Source organism: Talpa occidentalis, unplaced genomic scaffold, assembly GCF_014898055.3.
Source record: "Talpa occidentalis isolate TD23 unplaced genomic scaffold, MPIMG_talOcc4v2.1 talOcc4.14, whole genome shotgun sequence".
In the NCBI taxonomy this organism is placed as follows: Eukaryota; Metazoa; Chordata; class Mammalia; order Eulipotyphla; family Talpidae; genus Talpa; species Talpa occidentalis.
In genome coordinates, this window is record NW_023601433.1 from 84,563,712 (window position 1) to 84,586,596 (window position 22,885).

Below are 22,885 nucleotides of genomic sequence, written 5' to 3' on the forward strand. Positions count from 1 at the left end.
AAAATAAATAAGCAAACCTACTATATGGAAAATAATGAATTCTCAATCATGTGTGTCGTGTTCATCATCTGACTTTTCAGATGGCCACATTTCTCTTTCATCACAGGTGAGTAAGGGAGAACTGGAGGAGAGGTGCTGGGAGGTGGGAAAGGTTTCTCTCCATTTCAAACTGTGCTCTTTGCCACTGCTTCTTTGGCTACAACCACCCTTCCCCAATTCTAAGCAAGCTGGACAATGTAGGGTTTATTACCAGCAGCCCCTTCCCCACCCCCAGCCAGTCTTTGTCTCCTAAAGAAGCAGATTCTCACTTGTCTGGAAGAGCAGACACAAGGAACAAAAGGCTCAATGACTATGTGACAGATTAAAGAATAGACAACTTAAAAACTCCTTAAAGAATGAGAACATTTGAGGTTATACACTTGAGGTTATACACTGTTGTTTTGAAATGCAGTTATATATTACCCAGATCTGTAAACCCTTGCCAACAGAACTGTCCAAATCACTCACTTCCTAAAAGTTTTCAGTTTTTTCTAGTCTTACAGCTCCAGACCCACGAAAGAATAGCATGCAGGTGTGTTTTGAGAAGATGTTATATTTTGAAAAGTCTCTCATTCAAATAACCCTAACAGTGTGAAACAACCTTTCAAATACCTAAGACAGTGACCACCCTAAACAAGACAATCAAAGACTCCACAATGAGCCTTATGTGTGAATCTTACATAAAGAGTGGTGATACAAGACAGCAAGATCATTATCTAAAAACAATGGGTCACACTACTGTTTAACAACAAAATTGAGGCTTACAAATGATTAGCAATAGTTATAAAAGAATAACAGCAACGGGATGATTAACAGTGGGGATTCTGGCTCCACCACTTATTAGCTGAGTGACCTTAAACAAGTTGCCTAACTACCGAAACTCGGTCTACTCATCTTGAAAACTGGGATAATACTATCTACCTCATGCGGTTGATGTGAGGATGAAATGTGTGGTTTCAGTACGAGCCACGTAAATACTGGCTATTAGTAGTACTATTACCCTGAACTTTCAAAAGATCTCATTAATTCGCTAATCCTTCTCTGACTCTTAGGTTCAAACCGTGTCATTTGCTAGCATGTAACTGCTGAACCTCAGTTTCTACATCCATAAAGCGGGAATGATAAATGTTACCTGACTTTTAAGGTTGTGGTGAAGCATTAAATAACTAGAGAGACAGCTCCCTTCCCTCCCGCCTCCCAAAGCGAAGATCGCGGAGGAAGGAAATACTTCTAATAGCTGCAGATACCGTCAGTTTTTCCATTTCTGGCACGTGAGGGGGTGGGGGAAGGAGATGCGGAGAAGCCTGGCCGGGGGTCTGGGAACCAGAGTGAAGCCCCCGATTGTGCGCGCGACCCAGAGTAGCCTCACGGTCGGTCCAGGGCCCGGCTCCACGCATCGCCCCCTCTACCCTCCCGCTTCCCGGGCCGAGGAGCCTCCCCAAATGAGCGGGGTTATTTCGGAATCACCATGAGGCAATTCTCATGAGGCAATGGGTCAGGAATGCGGCGCCGAGCCCGGCCGCTGGCGTCCGCGGTTCCCCCGGCGGCTCTACCTGCCCCCGTCCTGACGGGCATCCCCGGACAGCAGGAGCCGGAACTCGGGGAGGCAGGAAATGAATGGGGACCCAAGGGGTGGGGGCGCGGCGGGGCCCGATCCCGGCCCCGGAGGGCGAGGAGGTCGGGAGGGAGCCTGGCCCCCCGGCCCGCGGCGGGAGTCCGAAGTCCGGCCGGGCGCCCCCTCCCGGGCCGGGCTGACCGATCCCGGCGGGGGCCGGGCCGAGGCCCGGGCCGGGCCCCTCGGGGCTCCTCACCTCCGCGATGTCATGTTCCTCCCGCCCTCCGGCTCCGCGACGGACCCGCTCCTTGCTCAGGCTCCGCTGGGCGCGGTCACATCGGGCTGGCCCGAGGGAGGCCCGCTCGGGACCGGACGCGGGGCAGAGCCAGCCGGCCGCGCGCAGACCCCCCTCCAGGCCTGGGGATCCCGGAGACTGTGCTGCCGCCCCTCAAGCCCGGTTCGCTCCTCCTCCTCCCCGGCCCTTCTCCGGCGGCGCCTCCGTGACGTCACCCGCGCGACACCCGCTGCCACTTCCTGCTTCCATTGGGCTGGGGGCTGAGTGCCCGCTGGGAATGGCAGGTAGTTCGGGGGCTCGACAAAACCGCGGCCACGCAGCTCTCAAAGCACTTGCCCGTCCCCCTTCAGACTTCAGCTGCAGACGTTAGCGCTGTGTGCATAACGTTGTACGCGCGGCCGCCCGCCCACCCATCGCAACCGCTCCCACCGTGTCCATTTCCACCCCTGAGCTGACGGCCAAATCGAAGTTCATTCATTTCCTTCCACAAATCGCCGCGCCACTTGCCACTTACTAACTTGGTAACCTTAGGAAGGTTGCTTAATTTCTCTGAGCCTCAGTTTCATCCATTCCTCATTTCTGTAAAATGAAGAGAGTGCTCGTATTTTCGCCACAGGTTTACTGTCAAGATTCAATGTGTAAGATGCTTAGAACTAAGTCTGGTCTATTTAGTAAGTGCTTTGTAATTTTTAGCTATATAATAGATATCTGTTAGGTGTTTTCTACTTGCAAGGCACTTCTAGACTATAGGGATACAAGAGAGGACTGAAAAGACAAATATGTCTGTGTTCTCATGGGAGGAGCTAGAGCAATTAAAACAAGTAAAAAAAAAAAAATCAAGATAGTACTCCCATCCTCCCTTTTTGTTTTTTTGTCCATAGCCTTTTATATTACCACTTAATATAAGGTTGTTAGGGAAGGCTTCGCAGAGGATGGTTTTTGAACAAAGATCTGATACAGGAACAGTGAAATAACTCAGAGGACTAGTATTTCAAGCATAGGGGGAGGCAAGTGCCAAGGCCCTGAAGCAAGAGGTTACCTCCTGTATTTGAAGAACAATAAAGAGGTCTCTGACTCTAGCAGAGTTGTTGGGGACATGAAGAGCAGTGTCTTCCCTCTGTCTGCCTGTTCTGCTCCCTGCCCTGTCTCTGGTGAAATCTCTCACCCTCCCGCGCTTCTGACTGTACCCAGTGCATGTATAAACAAAACAAACAAACAAACAAACAAATAAAACATGCCTCTATAAAATTAAAAAAAAAATCTTCAACAGAGGAATATAATCTATATTTTTGACGTATACTTGAGTATACCAGGTGGCCTAGGGGTTAAGTCTCAGTGCTATCACCGCTATGACCTGAGTTTGATTCCCAGCTAGGGAGCTAACCCACATGGCACAGAAGACCTTTCCTGTCTCACCTGCTGCTCCCCTTAGCTGCTCCCCTTATTCCAGTAAATCTGCCTGTTCTTCTCCCGACTCTGTGTCTAGTGAATCCTCTCACCCACACCTCCCCACAGCACCTCTGGCCTACACCCCAGTTCTTCTATACAAAAATAAATGAAATATTTTTAAAATTAATTATACTTTGAATACTCTGTGAGAAGTCAGAGAAGAGGACAAGGGAAGAAAACTAAAATACTGTGTATTTCTGGCTAGAGATAATAATGGCTCAGACCAGATTGAGCAGGTAGATTCACCTGATTAATGCCCATATTACCTATTAAAGGCCACAGACCTAGTGAGTGGCTGAGCCTGAATTCAAGCCCACATCTGTGCACCTCCAAATTATCTTCTTTCCTCCCATCTCACTCCTATACAAATAACTCTTATAAGTTGTGCTAACTGCTTCAGCACAGATGTGCTCCTTACAAAAATTGCCTTTAATATATACCAACTTAAGGGGCCTCCCCGGTGGTGCAGCGGTTGAGCGCTGGGCTGCAAAGCTGCCCGCAGCCTCTGCAGTGCCAGTTCGATCCCCGGCCACCGGGCGAGGGTCCCACATGGCGCGCAGACCTCTCCTGCCGCCCGCTGCTCCCCTCAGCAGTGTATTTTGTCAGTCTGCCTGTTCTGCTCCCCGCTCTGGTTCTGGTGAATTCTCTCACCTTCCCATGCTTCTGACTGTACCCAGTGCTTGTATAAATAAATAAATAAATAAATCTTTTAAAAAATATATATATATACCAACTTAATTTAAGTAGTAGACATTTAAATGCAGTTACCAAGCCTGTTTCTTTCCATTTCCCGTAAATCCTGGCCACCTAAATGACTCAAACAGCATCCCAACTGATCTTAGTCCTGCAGGCTTGCCCTTTCTCATCTATTGTCCATGCAATAGCTAGGATAATCTAAGATGCTAAACTTATCACCCCCGACACTGAACACCTCAATTTGTTTCTCCTTGCTTTTGAGGATGAAGCCAAAATTTTAACAACTACCTGCTATGGTCCCCACTCACTTTTACCAGCACCCTTTTCCCACCACTCACCTCTTTCTGTGACCCAGCCATGTTGAAAGACGTTCAGTTCCCCTCTTTAGGCCAAGCTCTGTCCCAGCACAAGGCCTTTACACAATCTGCTTCCTATATCCGTGAAGGGTTCACCTGACTCACTCCCTCCCCATAAACTCTAATTTATGCCTCAGACCTCAGACTAGAAGTCATTTCCACCGGGGTAGAAAGCTCTACTTGATTCTCCCAGTCCAAGTTACATGTTTCCCATGACACCTATCCTAGCTTAGAACCTAACACATCCCATTATAAACCTGAGACACAGTGTTTAACAGAGGAACCAAGTTCTTGCTCTCCAAAGCTCAGCCTACCTGCCTGGTTGTGTTAGATAAGTCACTTGACTTCTTTGTGTCTCGGTCTTTTTCTCTGTAAAATGGTGTGATAAAAACACTGTATACTTCAGGGCCTCCCCGGTGGCGCAGCGGTTGAGCGCTGGGTTGCGAAGCTGCCCGCGGCCTCTGCGGCGCCAGTTCGATCCCCGGCTGCTCCCCGGCCACCAGAGGAGGGTCCCACATGGCGCGCAGACCTCTCCTGCCGCCCGCTGCTCCCCTCAGCAGTGTACTTCGGTCCTTCTGCCTGCTCTGCTTCCTGCTCTGGCTCTGGTGAATTCTCTCACCCTCCCGCACTTCTGACTGTACCCAGTGCATGTATAAACAAAACAAACAAACAAACAAATAAATAAATAAATAAAACATGCCTCTATTAAAAAAAAAAAAAACACTGTATACTTCATGGGGTAGGTTGTAAAGAATGAGAATTAATGTTTATGAGGTACTTAGAATAATGCCTGGCAAAGCAAACATTTGATAAATGCTAGTTATCATTTGTCTCTTTTCTAAAGTAAACTGTAAAATCTTTGAGTACATAAGACATTGCTTCTCCAGTCTTTCCCATATCCTGCACACTCTGCAGCTAGAATGGTCTTTCTAGAATACCAATTTAATTATGTCATTCTCCTACTCTAAGAGGTAAGTTTTACCACAAGTTAAAATCCTTCCAGCATAGCAGCTGCTTCTAGATATTAACTTACTGTTCAGCTTACTGTTCAGCTTCATTTATACGGCCACTCCCTCACATAATCTGAAATTATAACCAAGAGTTTCCAAAGACCTCTTGCTGGGTTGATTCAATATGTATGTGACCTTGGATAAGTCATTTATTGCAAATGAGCTTCAGTTCTTTCATCTTAAATGCCTAACTCACAGGAAGGTGGTATTGAGTGTAGACAAATGTCTGTTTAATAAAGTATTGCACAGATTTAAGAACATTTTGTACATGGCAAAACCAAATGCTTAATAATAATGTTTACTATTATAAAAATGTTAATACTAATATAACAGATTGGTGTTTTGCCCAATAGTAAGCTTTGCAATACCACAAGAAAACACAAGAGGGGGTTCACTTATGTGTTTATTTCCATAGTAGGTTATTTTACAAGTATTTGAGGGCAATTACCAGGTGACAGTCTCTGAGATTGTCAGAATTTTTGAGCAACTCAAGTAGGCAATTCTGTATTTCATTAATTCTGATATAAAGCAGCAGTTTCTCAGAAGTGCTTTGGCTCAGGAAGCTGAACAAATAAATCTGCTGACTGTGCATTTTCAACAAAAATCCAGCCTAGACCTTTTCTTGGGCATGTTACATACCTGCATAGTGAATAATCCAAAACTGGCATAAAATGCAGCCTATTTAAGCACACCCATCCTTAATGTGTATGGAAAGCAGACCTGTTCAGAAGCTATATGTTTCAGCAAGCAAGGCAACTCTGCATTCATCATAGCTCAAAGGATTCCAGTGAAATCGTTACATTTCTTTTTTTTTTTTTTTTTGCGATTTATTTATTTATTTGTGCATACAAGAACTGGGGTGTAGGCCAGAGGTATGTGGGGGTAAGAGGATACACCAGAGACTGAAAGGGGAGCAGAACAGGCAGATCTACTGAAATACACTGCTGAGGGGAGCAGTCCCGAGACAGGAGAAGTATGCTGCGCCCTGTGGGTCGGCTCCCTGGCCGGCTGGGATTGAACTTGTGCAATGGTGGCTAGGGACAGCTTGATAGTGCTGTGTCTTTAACCCCTGCGCCACCAAGGAGGCCCTATTTTACTCATTTTTTTTTTTTTTAAGATTTATTTATTTATTCATACAAGCACTGGGGTACAGTCAGAAGAGCGGGAGGGTGAGAGAATTCACCAGAGCTAGAGCGGGGAGCACAACAGGCAGACCGACGAAGCACACTGCTGAGGGGAGCAGCGGGCAGCAGGAGAGGTCTGCGCGCCATGTGGGAGCCTCGCCCTGCTGCCGGGGATGGAACCCAAGCTGCAGAGGCTGCGGGCAGCTTGGCAACCCAGCGCTCAACCGCTGCGCCACCCGGGAGGCCCTGTTTTACTCATTTTCAGTGCAATCTCTGCTGATGCTCTGCGGTACAGCATAGTCTATTGTCTGATAAGTGGGGTATAGGCACTACCCCAATAGTGAAGAAAATGTCCGTGGAAAGCTCCTAATTAACATTTTATATGAAAGATTTCACTTTACTTGGGGATTAAATATCCCCAACACAACAAACAGAAAAGCAAACAGGAAAATGAGTAATTGGAAATTATTCCTTCTGGGAGATTTAGGAAAGTTGGCTTTTGTGTTGGATTTGGAAGAATTAAATAAGGGATTAAGTACCCCTTATTAAATTGGAAATGGTAGTGTGTGCTAAGGTCCATAGTAAGCAAAACAAAGAGTTGTAACTTTATGTCAGTTCCAAAACGTATTTTGAGAACCTTGTTGGTTTATAAAACGAAATAGTCTTAGCCGGCATGTCCTTCTTTTCTGGCTTTTATTAGGAAAAACAGCTCACCATACAGTAGTTTCAATAAAGGACTACATTTCCCATGATGCCCCAGGTCCGGAAGGAAGTGGGACGCGACACCGCCCGTCATTGCTTATAGACCGGAAACTGGGGCCCTAATTCTCTTTCCCATCTTGCAAGGTAAGAATGGCGGGCCCTCTCTGCAAGACTCGGTTTCAAGACCCGAATCCTTCGCCATCCGAACTAGGAGGATATCGAGTCGACATTGGCAGGGGTCGGACATGCTCGGGGCCATCTGAGAGGCCTCCTAGAAGCTTCATTTCTCTCGCTTGGCTTTGCGGTAGGGCACGAAGAGGGGGAGGTGGAATGCCGTAGGGGCTCACTCCCGGTCTGCGGCGGCTCGCCACCCTCCTGGACGGCGGGGACGAAGCCCCTCCGAGGACCCGTAGCAGGCTTGTGGGCGCGGAGGGGCCGGTAGCGCCGCGCTCACGCTCGGGAATCCTGGGCCGGAGTTCCAGAAGACGTCGCTGAGTTTGTCTCAGCCACGTTGGGATTCAGGGCTGACGCCACAGGCGCTTTCCCGGCGCGACCGGAAGTCGCCGCTTGGACTTTTCGCTTTCCTCGGCCTGAGCTCTGTGCGCGCGCGCGTGTGACCCCGACTCGTGAGCCGAACGCCTGGAATGAGGGCGCAGTCAGGGGAAAAGGGCCCTGGAAGCAAACCCTTGGCAAGTTCCAACCTCGCTGCTTCCTGGCTGTGGGGGTTTGTTGGAAGTTACGGCGTGCAGGACAGGAATCCGAATGCCGTGGGGGCTTTCGACCACTTAATTGATCACTAGCAAAGATCTAATGGGGGTAAAGAGATCTTCAGCACCTCCAAAAGTGTATCATGTTTTGGAGGAAGACAGCTTTTATCTTAACAGCGCGTGGGGGGAAGAATAAAAACGATGTGACAGTGAGGGCGAAGGGTGGGGGCTTTCTCTGGGTAGGTTCATCAATGTGCATTTTAGATAAATTGCCTGTTACGGGATGATGAGTGAAATGACCTTTTTTTTTTTTTTTTTTTAAATGTGTTGGTAGATGGCGGGCGAAAAGGGTGAGAAGGCGCCTCCTAAGGAGAAGAAACCTGCAGCCAAGAAAGCTGATGCTGGTGGCAAGGTTAAGAAGGCCAAGGGCAAGGGCAAAACCCCTAAGAAGGGGAAGCCCCACTGCAGCCGAAACCCTGTCCTAGTGAGAGGAATTGGCAGATATTCCCGATCTGCTATGTATTCCAGAAAGGCCATGTACAAGAGGAAGTACTCAGCAGCTAAATCTAGGGTAAGGGAGAGGGGCACTGTTGAGCAGATCTCTTTAATATCTCTTCATATTAAATTTTTTACCTGCCTCTGACTGTCAGCATGTCATGACTTTTCTTTCATTTGTGTCCCGACAGATTGAAAAGAAAAAGAAGGAGAAGGTTCTGGCTACAGTCACAAAACCAGTTGGTGGTGACAAGAATGGCGGTACCCGAGTAGTTAAACTTCGCAAAATGGTAAGGGCCGGGAGAGACTATAAATGGGATGTTTACTAGAAACTGGAATAGTGTGAAGATGTATTTCCTTTAGGTATACTCCGGTCTTAGAATTGTTTATAAGGATAATGGGGCCTGGATTTGCAACTTAAACATTAAGTAGCTACTTCTGTGTGCTTAGGGGTTTTTGTGTGTGCAACAGGAATAAAGGTTCCTGCACAGCGTTGTGAAATTAAGTGAAGACATGCTGAAAGCTTGTGATGCTGCCAGGTCTATTAGAATTTATCCTTTGGAGTGATGTTTCTTGTTCTGCCATGACCAAGACCTAGCTTTTGCTGTGATATGAATTAAGGAAATAGTCTCAGATATATCACATGTTGACACGTCAAAATTACTGCACCATCAGGAGGGCCACACTTTGATTGCCTTGTCACTGTTCTGAGGGTTAGTTTTCCTACTAGGTATTACTAGTTTTTGGGAAAGGCAAAACTGTCCACTACACTGATATGCAGTTAGAAATGAGTTATTGTCATAGCCTCGGTAGTTTTGGCTGGCATCGTCTTATAGTCAGTGAGCTAACAGTCCTGATCTGAATTGAAAGTGGTGTATGACAATGGGAGGAAGTGGTAGGGATGTGAACACTTAATTTGAATGGGAAAACAACCATACCTCCATGACATGTTGGGGGGAGGTAATTTAGTACAGGTTAGGGAACTCAGAAAAGCTCGAGAATTACTGTCACTCATGTATGGTTGTACGTGACACTGTAGTGCGATGGCTTGCCTTGTCATAGTTTAGTTTTATTCTGAGTTTAAGATGGCAACTTGCTTCGTGCTTTGGGTATTTTTTAATCATACAGCTTCCTCAGTGAAATGGATTCCATCCTATATTGCTAGTGAGTGATATAGAAGCATTGTTGATCATTTCCATTTGAAGATCTGCTTAGGAGAAATAAAAATGCAATAGTGTAAATAAAGCTTTTCAAATATGTAAAAAGGTTCTAGCAAAGATTTCAACTGTCATAATTAGTTTTACTAATCGAAATGTGGCATTTAAATAAGTTGAACCCCTTGGCTCTCTACAGCCTAGATACTATCCTACTGAAGATGTGCCCCGAAAGCTGTTGAGCCATGGCAAAAAACCATTCAGTCAGCATGTCAGGAAACTGCGAGCTAGCATCACTCCCGGGACCATTCTGATCATCCTAACAGGGCGTCACAGAGGCAAGGTGAGTAGAGCACCTGGCTTCACGGGTGCCTGGACTGCCTGATCTTAGTGTATCTGCCAGGTTATAGAGTTTCAGGGGGACAACGGGGGGGGAGGTAGAGTGGCCTAACACTACCAACTACCCAGTCACTAACATGAAGTATTTAGTCCATAATACACAATAATCTGTTATATTTTCTCCTATTGATGTATTAGTACATGATTCACGTACCATATCTGAAAATGTTCATGTATTTTGAGTCAATTCCTTAGGGTAGACTTGCAGGAAGTAAAATTAGTTTTAAGGGGGGGAGGGTTGTTTTTATTAAAAGTATGTAGTACTTTTAATAGCTCACCCTTGTTTTGGTATAGTTGCTTTTAAAACTGCTGAGAATGAGAAATTTTCTTTGCCAGTTTCAAGCCTATGATTTGATTAACCAAGAATTCAGTTTCCAGTTATAGAATTAGCATTTCTGCTTAATTTTCAGAGGGTGGTTTTCTTGAAGCAGCTGGGCAGTGGCTTGCTACTTGTGACTGGTAAGAAAATCAATTTTATATTCTCTTAAAAAACTATCCTTTTGCACCTGCATGGAAGTTTACGGTGGCATGAGAATTCTGTGCCCTATTTCTTTGCTGTGTATACACATGAGTTCCTGAGAAGTAGGTAAATTTTTGTGTGGCAGTGTCACTAGTAACTGCTGCTTAAAATGCAGAATGGTCAACCACTAAGCATTAAGAAAGTATTGCTGGGGGCCTCCCTGGTGGCTCAAGGGGTTAAGTTACAGCACTATGAAGCTATCCACAGTCACTGCAGCATGAGTTCAATCCCCAGCCAGGAGCTGACCCACGTGGCGCAGCAGACCTCTCCTGTCTGGCCCAATAAATCTTTAAAAAAGAAAGGAAGGTATTGCTGAGCAGTTCTGAAAAGTAAACTTCACTCTGGCAGGCAATACTCAAATTTGGTATCAGGGCCTTGTGATTTTGACCAACCTGTATAAATGATTATGCTGGTTCCAACTTGGTTTACTTAGGAAAAGTGACCAGCTTTTGAGGGGCACGGGCCATACAACCTTGGACAAACTGAAATACTGCCAGGTTCTGGGTGTTAGTAGTAGAGAGAGCAATTTGGAATTTCTTGAGATACAGAGAAATAACAAATTATACTCATGAGATTTCTCCAAAGTCATTTCTAAAATGATTGATTTAACCTCTTTGATATATTGATTCTTTCCCTTTTTGGCCTTAGGACCTCTGTCCCTCAATCGAGTTCCTCTGCGTAGGACACACCAGAAATTTGTCATTGCCACTTCTACCAAAATTGACATCAGTGGTGTGAAGATCCCCAAACATCTCACTGATGCTTACTTCAAGAAGAAGAAGCTGCGTAAGCCCCGACACCAGGAAGGTGAGATCTTCGACACAGAGAAGGAGGTAAGCTTCTGTTTCTGTCTTTGCCGCTGATAGCTCTGGCTCCCCTCGCTAGGGATGAAAATAGGATTAAGAGTGTTTAACCCAAAAAGATACATAATAATGAGGCATATTTAAAAAATAGTGTGTTCCCAAATTCAGTACCTCCTAATGGTAACTGGAATCTCAGCTGAGATTGTGGTTTTGGTGCAGTTAAAGAGTTATTGCTCTTGCTCTGTTGGGAATGCACGCTCAGCTCTCTTTGCATTAAAGTTGACCAGAGGGTAATATGTTTTTGTATAATAAAAGGGAATTTTATTTCACGGCTTTTCAAGGAAAAGCTTTTCAGAATTGCCTTCAGGGGCCCCCTCCCCTGGTGGCTCAGCGTTTGAGCGCTGGGTTGCGAGGCTGCCCGCAGCCTCTGCAGCGCCAGTTCGATCCCCAGCCACCGGCGAGGGTCCCACAAAAAAAAAAAACACAGAATTGCCTTCAACCCCCAAATATTACTGGGATTGACTTATTTGTGAGGATTTTTTTTTTGGCGGGGGGGGGGGGTTGGAGAATTTGGTATTTGTGCCCTAGTTTTCTAAATGATTTTCTTTTTCTTTAGAAATACGAGATTACAGAGCAGCGCAAGGTGGATCAAAAAGCTGTGGACTCGCAAATTCTGCCAAAAATCAAAGCTGTTCCCCAGCTGCAGGGCTACCTCCGCTCTGTGTTTGCTCTCACCAATGGAATTTATCCTCACAAGTTGGTGTTCTAAGTTTCCTGCAAAGAATCTAATTAAATAATGATAATTTCTTTTGTCTTTTTTTTTTTCAAATTTGCCTGGTGGTGTAGCTGGGTCAGATTAATGGACTCCACTGAGGGGAATGGGGTTGATGGGACAGGGTGCTGTGCACTGAGTTGGAACCTCTTCATCAGCTTTAGGTTGGCATTCTTACTTAGTGTCTGGCTTTTCAGACACTATGACATTCCCCAATCCATGCTGAACAAGCGCATCTGTACGAGGAAGAGAAACTGGGCTCCTGACAGGTTTTCAGTCCTAACTGAATGTTGCTGTTTCTTGTAAAATCTAGCTTGTTTTAAAGCATACACAGTAAAGAACAGTATAATTATCTTCCGCTTGTTTTAACCAAAATCCCTCATGCTGTATATGTTACTACCCAGAAAGGTTAGTTTCCATTGTTAACTATGAATTAAGTGCAGTGTTGCAGTCAACCTCAGCTGTGCGGATGAGCAAATAAACAGGTGAGAATTATTTGCTGAATGAAAAGAGCCTCATATTTTAATTTTAGTAAGTTGTGCTAAACTGCCCTCTGTAGGGTTTTTACTGAAAATAATATATAGAAGTCCCCATAAAAAATGGGTCGTTAAACAAGTTCTTGCCAATAGATGAACGATGAAGGGCTCTCATGGTTTTCTTTTTCAGTTGGTTTTATTGATACATGATTTTGTACATGAAATCCAGTTTGTGCATTTTTGTGACAAGTGGCTGTCACAAAGTGGCAAGTACCACCTACTCCAAAGTTCCTGCATGTTTTAAAGCCAACTCCAGGCAACTACTGATAATTCTAGTTTTGCTTTTTCTAAAGTGTTACACAAAATGCTTGTTAACATAATACCTGGTTTTATGCGTGGTTCAATAGTTGTAGATTTGTCCATTGTGTCAATATATCACTATCTTAAAGCTGCTCGTTGGGCCTCCCTGGTGGCACAAGGGTTAAAACACAACCTATGAAGCTCTCCACAGCCACTGCAGCACAAGTTCGATCCCCAGCCAGGGAGCAACACAAATAGCACAGCAGACCTCTCCTGTCTCACCTGCTGCTCCCCTCAGCAGTGTATTTCAGTCAGTTTGCTTGTTCTGTTCCCCACACTGTCTCTGGTGAATCCTCTCACCCCCACACACCTCTGGCCTATATCCCAGTTTTTTTTTTTTTTTTTTTTTAATAGAGGCATGTTTTATTTGTTTGTTTGTTTGTTTGTTTTGTTTATACATGCACTGGGTACAGTCAGAAGCGCGGGAGGGTGAGAGAATCCACCAGAGCCAGAGCAGGGAGCAGAACAGGCAGAAGGACCGAAGTACACTGCTGAGGGGACCAGCGGGCGGCAGGAGAGGTCTGCACGCCATGTGGGACCCTCCTCCGGTGGCCGGGGAGCAGCTGGGGATCAAACCCGTGCTGTAGAGGCTGCGTGCGGGCAGCTTCGCAACCCAGCGCTCAACCGCTGCACCACCAGGGAGGCCCTAAATAAATAAATCTTAAAAAAAAAATAAAAGCCACTCATTAAAAGACAGGGATTGTTAATGTTTTGCACCCTACCAAAATTTACACTTCTTGTCAGTGCTTGGTAATTTTCTGATTGACATAGAGTATAAGTTACAGGTATATAACATGTTTCAATATTTGTATATTTTAAAAAATGATCACAAGTCTAGTTAATCTTCGACCACAGTCAAAATAGATTGGTGAAGATGGAAAGAAGGTGTGAACTTCCAGTTACAGCATGTTATGGAAGTGTAACACAGCATGGTGACTACTAATTGTGTTGGAAAGTTGCCAAGAAATATCTTAATTTCTAATAAAAGACTGAGGTGATCATTTCTAACAAAACACATACCTATAATACTTGCTAAAACATACAGAAAACCAGGTTAGCTAGTGTCCAATAAATACAAGAATTTTTCCTTGTGATGAAAATTTTTAAGGTCCTGGGAATTTTAACTAGACAATACAGATCCATTTACTTGTCACCATACTGAACATTATATCCCCATGGTTATTCCTCAAATTGGGCTGTTTTTCCTGCTTTAATTTTTGTACATGCCGTCTGCCAACCTAAATGTCCCATCTCCTCCCCACCATGTGACTGGTACCTACTGTGCTGACTTCATTCTACGTAGTTTACCCAGGAGCGAGAAAGCACTGCTCTGGAGTGCAGAGCACCATGTTCACTCCACAGATCCATGTATCATGATGCAGGAAGATCAGGTATTGGGATTTGCCAGGATCTGAGCTTAGTACTAGAGTACCTTGGGTGTGTTGGAAAATTTGGTTTATCTCTATAATTAGACCAGAACTTGGGTATGTATAAGGATGTTCATTACAACATTAATAGTTCATCAGTGAGGAACAAAGTAGTTGATGTGCATACAGTGGGTATAATGTGTCACAAAGAGTGGAGTAGCTTCATAACAGCTTGGGAAAAGACCTCCATGTTCAGTAGAGAAAGGATGGTGGAGACATCCAGATGGAATGTAAAGTCCTGGATTGAATCTTAATCTTAAAAACCAATTTTAAGAGATATTGGTACAGTTAGGGAGATATCAATACGGACCAGTCACAAGAACTTAGTGACTTAAAGAGGTATAGTCACTTCCATTGGTAAATAACTTTAATTGGAAAAGATTCAGACAATATACAGTGTCTCCATAAAAGAATTACGATTGTTAGCAAAATGGCCTCAAGACATCTCCCTATGTTTTTTGTGGTCTTGAGCCCTTCATGGTCAAATTATTAAAGAGATGAAATTTTTAATGTGGATTATGTCTATTGATATCTACTGTACTAAGACCAAGAAATTAAATATTTTAAGATGATAAGCCATTCCATGTTAATTATATTTTTGGGAGAAAAATGGTATTTGCTTCAACATTCAATCCATTGGCCCCTGGAAATCTCATCTACACTCATGAGCATGAAAACACAGTATCTTAAGAGGTAGCATGAGAAATTGCTATCACTTCACAGACACATGTAAGGAATCTTAGGGACACCAGGGATCTCCTGTTCACTCTTAGAACCACTCTCCTTTGCAATGTTCTAGAAAATGGAATCCACATCCCCACCCCTGACATGTCCTTTCTAGTTCTTACAGCCTTGATGCACCTGTGCAGGGCTTAGGCAGACCTGCTGGTCAAGAACACTTCAAGGCCAGGAACTCCAGCCTGAGGTCCTGCTTCTTCAGTGTCCCCAAACACCTGTGTGGGTTTCCTGATGGCAAACTTTGTGGGTTAAAAGAAAAGTTTAGGGTCTCCCCAGTGGTGCTGCGGTTGAGCGCTGGGTTGCGAAGCTGCCCGCAGCCTCTGCGCACCCATTCGATCCCTGGCCACCAGGTGAGGGTCCCACATGGCTCGCAGACCTCTCCTGCCACCCGCTGTTCCTCTCAGCAGTGTACTTTGTCGGTCTGCCTTGTTCTGTTCCCCGCTCTGGCTCTGGTGAATTTTCTCACCCTCTCGTGCTTCTGACTATACCCAGTGCTTGTATAAATAAATAAATAAATCTTTAAAAAAAAAAAGTTTATTTTCAGTTCTGCAGAAACAAGTCCAACACTTCCAGAGGGTTCAAGTCAAGCTATTGGTGGTAAGTAGCCCTCATGTTTCTTCACTTGCGGTCTTGGTATCCTTTCTTCTTGAGTGTGCCACTTTGAGTCCTGTCATCACATCCCTACTCCCTCTGATTGACACTGAATTCCTCAAGGGCCATTGTGATTACAACCCATCCGGATATCCAGGGTAACCCGACTATTAACAGTTTCTCGGACACTCCTATCATGTAATTTTTTTTTTAATTGACAGTCACCAATGAAGAGTTTATTTTTTTAAAAGATTTTTATTTTTAATTTATACAATAGCTGGGGTACAGTAGGCCAGAGGTGCGGGAAGGTGAGAGGATTCACCGGAGACAAGAGTGGGGAGCAGAACAGGCAGACAGACCAAAAGCTCTGCTGAGGGGAGCAGCGGGCTCCATAGGAGAGGTTTGCCACGCCATGTGGGAATCTCCCTGGTCAGCCAGGAATCTAACCCGCGCTGCAGAGGCTGCGGACAGCTTCACAGCACTGTGCTCAACCTGCTGCGCCACCAGGGAGGCCCCCTAAATGTGCTTTTCCCAGGCCAAGTGCTTCTCCAATTGCGTGTAGATACTTATCCAGCAGTGTAATCCTGTTCTGATACTAACTACCTAGAGTTAGCACAGACCCCACAGGTTGAGCACTTAGTCCAGAGACTGCCCCTCTATCGGATACCAATCACGAGTAGTGAATGCCCAGGTTATGCTTCTGACTGATGTGAATTTGGGTTCTTACAGAATCCTCCTCAAGTTTGACTCGCTAGAAGGACTGATTGAATTCAGATACACATTACTTATATTCACCAGTTTATTGCAAAGGATACAACTCATACACCCATACCAGAGAGATGTATGGTAAGATAAGGGTGCAGGTCAGCACAAAGCCTTCCCCCCACCTCAAGGTATTGAGCCAAGAAGCTCATCAAATCTTGCTCAAGAGGGCCTCCCTGGTGGCGGAAGGGGTTAAGCACCACACTATGAAGCAATCCACAGCCTCTGCAGCATGAGTTAGATCCCCAGCCCTCCAGGGAGCAACCCACATGGCGCAGCAGACCTCTCCTGACTAGCCTGCTGCTCCCCTTAGCAGTGTATTTCAGTCAGTTTGCCTGTTCTGTTCCCCACACTGTCTCTGGTGAATCCTTTCACGTCCCAGACCTCTGGCCTATACCCCAGCTCTTGTGTGCATGGATAAGTAAGTTTAAAAAAAAAATCTTGCTCAAGAGATTTTGTAAAGCTTAATCTGCCGCACATATGCCCTTTCCTTATATCTGTTGATAGGCCTAAAGTTACAGCTTTTTTTGATCGCTTTGTGGTGACTAGGCCGCATCCTGAGGCTGGGGGAGTGAGGAGGGAGGGCACCCTAAGTAGCCAATTGGCATAAACTCCAGCATGATCAAAGGAGCTCATGGAAAACAAAGGACTCCTATCCCTCAGGAAATTCCATGGTTTTTAGTGACTCTGTGCCAGGAACCAGGAACAATGACCAAATACATTTTTGTTACACCACATCCTCTATCTGAAGATCTTTAACTTAACCACACCCACCAAGTCCCTTTTGTCATATCAAGTAACATTCACGACGGGGTCAAAAATTAGAGCATGGGGGCCTCCCTGGTGGCACAAGGGGTTAAGACGTAACCTATGGAGCTGCCCCCAGCCACTGCAGCACGAGTTCGATTCCTGGCCAGGGAGTTATCCACGTGGTGCAGCTGACCTCTCCTGTCTCACCCACTGCTCCCCTCAGCAGTGTTTCAGTCAGTCCACCTGTTCTGTTCCCCCCTCTGTCTCTGGTGAATCTTCTCACCTCCCCACACCTCTGGCCTGTACCCCCAGTTCTTGTGTGCATAGATAAATCTTTTTTTAAAAAAAAAAAATTAGAGCATGAACATGCTTTAGATCGATTCAACTTGCATCACATCCCAAGCTCTGGTTAGCAGGGAGCTACCCACATGGCGCAGCAGACCTGTCTCTCCTGCTGCTCCCCTCAGTAGTGTATTTCAGTAGATCAGACTGTTCCGCTCCCCACTCTGTCTCTGGTGAATCCTCTTGCCCTCTGCATCTCTGGCCTACACCCCAGTTCTTGTATGCATAAATAAATCTTTAAAAAAAAATAACTAACTACACATCAGTTATTAGCAATGTGGACTGGAGTAAAGAGTCCCAGTAACATGATAGCTAGATAAAAAGTTGATTAGATAATTAAGGTGAGACTTTGACCCCTGGGAAAATTCTGGCAGATTTTACTATGCAGGAATCGCTCCTCCAGTTACAAGCTTGAATGAGATGATAGACCTGTAGGGAGAAAGGGAATAAACAGTTTCTCATGTCAAACAGTGCAGTGATCAAACAAAATTTTGACAGCATTTCTGGTTTTCATGTGCAGGCTTTGAAGTGTCCAACTTTCCCAGTGGTTCTGACTCACGCTTGTTTTCTATGCATGGAGGGAAGCTAGACAGCAGGGTTGTTAAACATTATCCTGACTCTGCCTAGAGATTCTCAGCTGGGTGCTAGTGGTTAGAACTCTCTAGCTAGCAACATGAGTGGAGAGATGGTTGATCTCATTTCTTCCCAGGCACATGGATTTTTCTGCAAGACTACTTTTTTTTCCTTTACATTGTTTTTTAAAGATTTATTTATTTATGCATACAAGAGCTGGGGTACGGGCCAGATGCATGAGGGGTGAGAGGGTTCACCAGAGACAGAGTGGGGAACAGAACAGACAGATTGACTGAAACACACTGCTGAGGGGAGCAGCGGGTGAGACAGGAGAGGTTGCTGTGCCATGTGGGTAGCTCCCTGACCGGGGGCTCGAACTCTGCTGCAGTGGCTGCGGATAGCGTCATTAGTTGCGTCTTAACCTCTTGGGCCACCAGGGAGGCCCTTCCTTTACATTTTTTTTTAAAAGATTTATTTATTTATGCATACAAGAGCTGAGGTATAGGCCAGAGGTGTGGGGGATGAGAGGATTCACCAGAGACAGAGTGGGGAACAGAACAGGCAGACTGACTGAAATACACTGCTGAGGGGAGCAGCCGGTGAGACTGGAGAGGCCTGCTGTGCCATGTGGTTTGCTCCCTGGCTGGCTGGGGATCAAACTCATGTTGCAGTGGCTGGCTATAGCTTGATAGTGCTGAGATTTCACCCCTCATGCCACCAAGGAGGTCCTTAACCTACATTTTTGCAGATGGCGCATGTTTGCAAATTGCAAGTCAGAACTGGAAATTCCGGGGGCCTCCCCGGTGGCAGCGGGTTGAGCACAGCGCTGTGAAGCTGTCCGCAGCCTCTGCAGCACAGGTTGGATTCCCAGCCGGCCAGGGAGATACTCACGTGGCGAGAAAGACCTCTCCAGTCTCGCCCGCTGCTTCGTTCCGTCTACCTGTTCTGCTCCCCGCTCCGTCTCTGGTGAATTCTCTCACCCTCCTATGCCTTTGGCCTGTACCCTCGTTCTTGTATAAATAAATAAATCTTTAAAAAAAAAAAAAAAGGAAATTTCGGTGCAGTAAGGTCTCTGGTGCCCACTAGGGGGCACTGGAGGACACGGCATATTTTGGAGATCCATGGTGCTGATTTCACCCTTAAGAGCTGCACTTACTGCTGCTTTATCTTTGGGCTTTTTATCCTTGTAGAAGCTTGTTCCATAGGTAATTCAAGAGAGCATCAAGAAGGATTTCTCCTCTTCGTTTTCAAATATCTCATCCTGTTTCCTGTCCCGGCGACATCGTAGACCCAACCATGAGTCAGTATAATCTTCCCTGAAATTAAAAAAAAGAGAGAAAGAAGAAGAAAGGCAGAGAACAGAGTCTACCAGATGACTTGGAAAAAAGATTTTGAGTAGGTGTGTGTTTCCTCTTTGAGACTGTGATTAGTGAGTTGGAAAATAATCTCCCCACAGACTGTTGTGTGTGTGTTAGCAGAACTATGCATGGGCTTTTCCCTTGGTGTTTTGAAAGGCCTTAAAAATTAACATGGCTGCTTTGTTTAAAGCTATTTCAAGCTGTATTAAGGTCTATGAAGGCCCACTTATCTCACACCACACTTGCATTTCTGTGGAACCAGGAAGGTTTACAGACTCATTTTATTTTATTTTAAAGATTTATTTATGCATACAAGAACTGGGGTGTAGGCCAGAGGTGTGGGGGATGAGAGGGTTTACCAGAGAAAGTGGGGAGCAGAACAGGTGGATTGACTGAAATACACTGCTGAGAGGAGCAGCAGGCGAGACAGGAGAGGTCAGCTGTGCAACATGTGTCAACTCCCTGGCCAGGAATCGAGCTCATGCTGCAGAGGCTGCGGATAGCTTCATAGTGCTGTGTCTTAACCCTTGTGCCACCAGGGAGGCTCTACAGACGCATTTTAGACAGTCAGCTGGTACAAAAAAGCTTCAGAAGGGAGAGATATTGCAAAATCCCAGAGGGGTTGCAGCTTGAGCCAAGGCCAGTGAACATCAGCAGGGAGATGGTCTCCATCAACAAGCTCGCACTCTCTTGGGAAGGTGCCTCCCAGAGGTCGCTGAGGTCTAACCTACTCAGAGCTCTTCCTGCTCTCTCCTGCTTCCTTTTTGCTTTGAATTTAGGGTTGCCCAGCCAAAACTTTCTCTTGCTCCCTTTTCCCTCTTGATCACTCATTTTCCAGCAAAAGTGTGAAAAGAACAATTGAACAGTTCAAAAGAAAATACGTAAGTCATGAACGTCTCCTTTCTATGATTCTATGAATGGATGTTTCCTGTGTTCTTGGGGGGGTGTGTGTGTTTTGTCTGTGGATTCTGAGCCTCTAGGCTTCCAGCTTAGAGTTCTTTTGATTAGGGGCCTTCTTTGTCTCGCTAACCTGTTCTAGAAATTCTCAGTAAATGGTCTTTTTCCAGAGGGGGTTCTATAAATATTAATTCATCAGTTGCCTCATCGTAGTGTGGTGGCAGCCACGAGTCCTATGACTAATTAATTACTGCTGTTAAAATATTAAATAACCATTCATTATGCAGTCTAAAGACAGTTAAGCCCTGGATATGCAGTTTTCATTAATTGGAGTGAAGGACAATAACATCTTGTATCTTGACTTCTGTTCTTGAAAGCTAAACAATAAGAGCAGGAGAATTTTTCTCTGAGCGACACAGGATAGTTATTTAGATTCCAAAACCCAAAATTGTGGAGGTTACCATTAGGCTTGGACTGTATGAGTAAAAAGAGTGAAGGGGGTTCTTTTTTTTTAATATATATTTTATTTGTTTATGCATCCAAGAATTGGGGTGGGGCCTCCGTGGTGGCACAAGGGGTTAACTCTGAGCACTATGAAGCTATCTTCAGCTATTGAGTTAGCTCCCTGGCCAGGGAGCTGACCCACATGGCACAGCAGACCTCTCCTGTCTTGCCTCCTGTTCCCTTCAGCAGTGTATTTCAGTGAATCTGCCTGTTCTGCTCCCCACTCTGTCTCTGGTGAATCTTCTCAACCCCCACACCTCTGGCCTACACCTCAACTCTTGTATGTGTAAATAAATTTTTTCTTAAAGAGGGGCCTCCCCGGTGGCGCAGCGGTTGAGCGCTGGGTTGCAAAGCTGCCCGCGGCCTCTGCGGCGCTGGTTCAATCCCCGGCTGCTCCCCGGCCACTGGAGGAGGGTCCCACATGGCGCGCAAACCTCTCCTGTCGCCCGCTGCTCCCCTCAGCAGTGTACTTCAGTCCTTCTGCCTGCTCTGCTCCCCGCTCTGGCTCTGGTGAATTCTCTCACCCTCCTGCGCTTCTGACTGTACCCAGTGCATGTATAAACAAACAAACAAAAACTAACTAACTAACTAAATAAATAAAAACATGCCTCTATTAAAAAAATATAAATTTTTTCTTAAAGATTTAAAGATTTTTTAAAAATCTTTTTTTAAAGATTGCACATATATATGCAATACAAAGAAAAAAACTCTCTTCAGCCATTCTAGACCAGCCCCACTGTGTGTGACAACTTACATTAACAATTTGGTATGCATCCTCCTACACGCTTTCTCTACACATATAGTTCCCTTCTTTCCAGTTTATTTTTTAAAAAGATTTATTTATGCATACAAGTGCTGGGGTACAGGCCAGAGATGCCAGGGGTAACAGGATTCACCAGAGACAGAGTGGGGAAAAGAACAAGCAGACTGACTGAAATACACTGCTGAGGGGAGCAGCAGGCTAGACAGGAGAGGTCTGCCGCACCATGTGGGTAGCTCCCTAGCTAGGGGGATAGTGCGGGCTACCAGGGTGTCCCCCCTTCTTTCCTGATTTTATAAAAACTGGGAAGTGCACATATTTTTAGGGTATCTGTCAATCAGTGTTGAATATTGATGGGATATAACAATAACTTTAACACCCACACATGGAACACTCATTCAGCGCCAGACTCTGGACACCAAGCTTGGCAGCCAGTGCTTTATTTTCACCAGATTTTTTTTTTTTTTTTTTAGTAAATATGAAGCCCCTTCTGTGCGATTCTAGCAGTTGTTTACGAACAAGTGTGCAGCACCTACTCTGCGCCAGATGTTTGCATGTCTCTTATTTATTTTTTCGATTTTGATTTTTATATTTGATTTTTTTTTTAGACAATATTTGATTTTTTTTTTTTTTAGACAATATGTGCTTCCCCCCACCCCCTCAGGTGGAGTCCCCACAGAATTTCCTTCCCAAGGCCCCCGTTGCACGTCTCTGATTTAAACGCAGGGAGTGAACGTCCACGCTTTGCCCAGGGAGGGGGCTCTGGCCCCAGCACACCTGAACAGGGCGAGGAGGGCAGACCGCGAGCGGCTTCTTCTCCTGGTGGCCTGCAAACCCAGGGCGCCCCCAAACGGCGGGGGGAGTAGGGGAGGGGGTGTCCGTCAGTGGCGAGACCCCGCGGACCGCGGCGCCGGGGCTGCGGGCTGTGGGCGGGGCCAGGCGGGTGGGCGGAGCCCGTATTGTCCGCTCCGCGGGGCATGCCGGGAGCCCCGCCCCCAAGATGGCGTCTCACTGACAGTTGGCTGCCGAGCGCCAGAGGCGGATCCTGCTCCTCAGGGCGGCGGCGGCGGCGTCGGGGCCGGGGTCTCCGGGGCCCGGGGGCGGAGGATGGCGGCTTGGACCGCCTAGGGCGGAGCTGCTCGGGCGCGGCGGTGCGCGAGGCGCTGCGGGCGGGCGCGGCGGCTGCTGCCATGGACTGGTGACCGCGGCGGCTCCCGCTGGCGTCTCCCGGGCCGGGCGGCCGCTTCTCCCCGCCCAGCCTCCGCCGGGGC

At 46.1% G+C, this 22,885-nt stretch overlaps 2 protein-coding genes and 1 long non-coding RNA gene across 6 annotated transcripts in view; 1 reads left to right on the forward strand and 2 right to left on the reverse strand.

Annotated features, from left to right (window-relative positions):
- PTPN11 (protein tyrosine phosphatase non-receptor type 11) overlaps positions 1-2,066 on the reverse strand; it is a 74,235-nt gene extending 72,169 nt beyond the window's left edge. For both annotated transcript variants that reach the window (XM_037511131.1, XM_054695322.1), the window contains exon 1: positions 1,851-2,066. In XM_037511131.1, coding sequence (XP_037367028.1) covers positions 1,851-1,864 — 14 coding nt within the window. In that variant the 5' untranslated portion in view covers positions 1,865-2,066. The remainder of the gene's footprint in view (positions 1-1,850) is intronic.
- A 5,280-nt stretch (positions 2,067-7,346) lies between these two features.
- RPL6 (ribosomal protein L6) lies at positions 7,347-12,583 on the forward strand. 3 transcript variants are annotated; one of them, XM_037511133.2, is made up of 7 exons: positions 7,347-7,370; positions 8,268-8,504; positions 8,620-8,718; positions 9,782-9,925; positions 10,392-10,440; positions 11,150-11,334; positions 11,921-12,583. In XM_037511133.2, exons 2-7 carry the CDS (start codon positions 8,268-8,270, stop codon positions 12,071-12,073), a joined length of 867 nt encoding a protein of 288 aa, XP_037367030.1. In that variant the 5' UTR covers positions 7,347-7,370; the 3' UTR covers positions 12,074-12,583. The 3 variants fall into 3 exon arrangements, with proteins under 3 accessions (XP_037367030.1, XP_037367031.1, XP_037367029.1); XM_037511134.2 differs by lacking the exon at positions 7,347-7,370 and adding an exon at positions 7,508-7,530; XM_037511132.2 differs by lacking the exon at positions 7,347-7,370 and adding an exon at positions 7,894-7,915.
- Positions 11,157-22,664, reverse strand: LOC129145806 (uncharacterized). The gene is made up of 3 exons (XR_008551886.1): positions 22,631-22,664; positions 19,252-19,411; positions 11,157-11,382 (listed from the first exon to the last, which is right to left on the reverse strand). It is a non-coding gene; the product is annotated as an uncharacterized LOC129145806 (long non-coding RNA).
- Between the last annotated feature and the right edge of the window lie 221 nt (positions 22,665-22,885).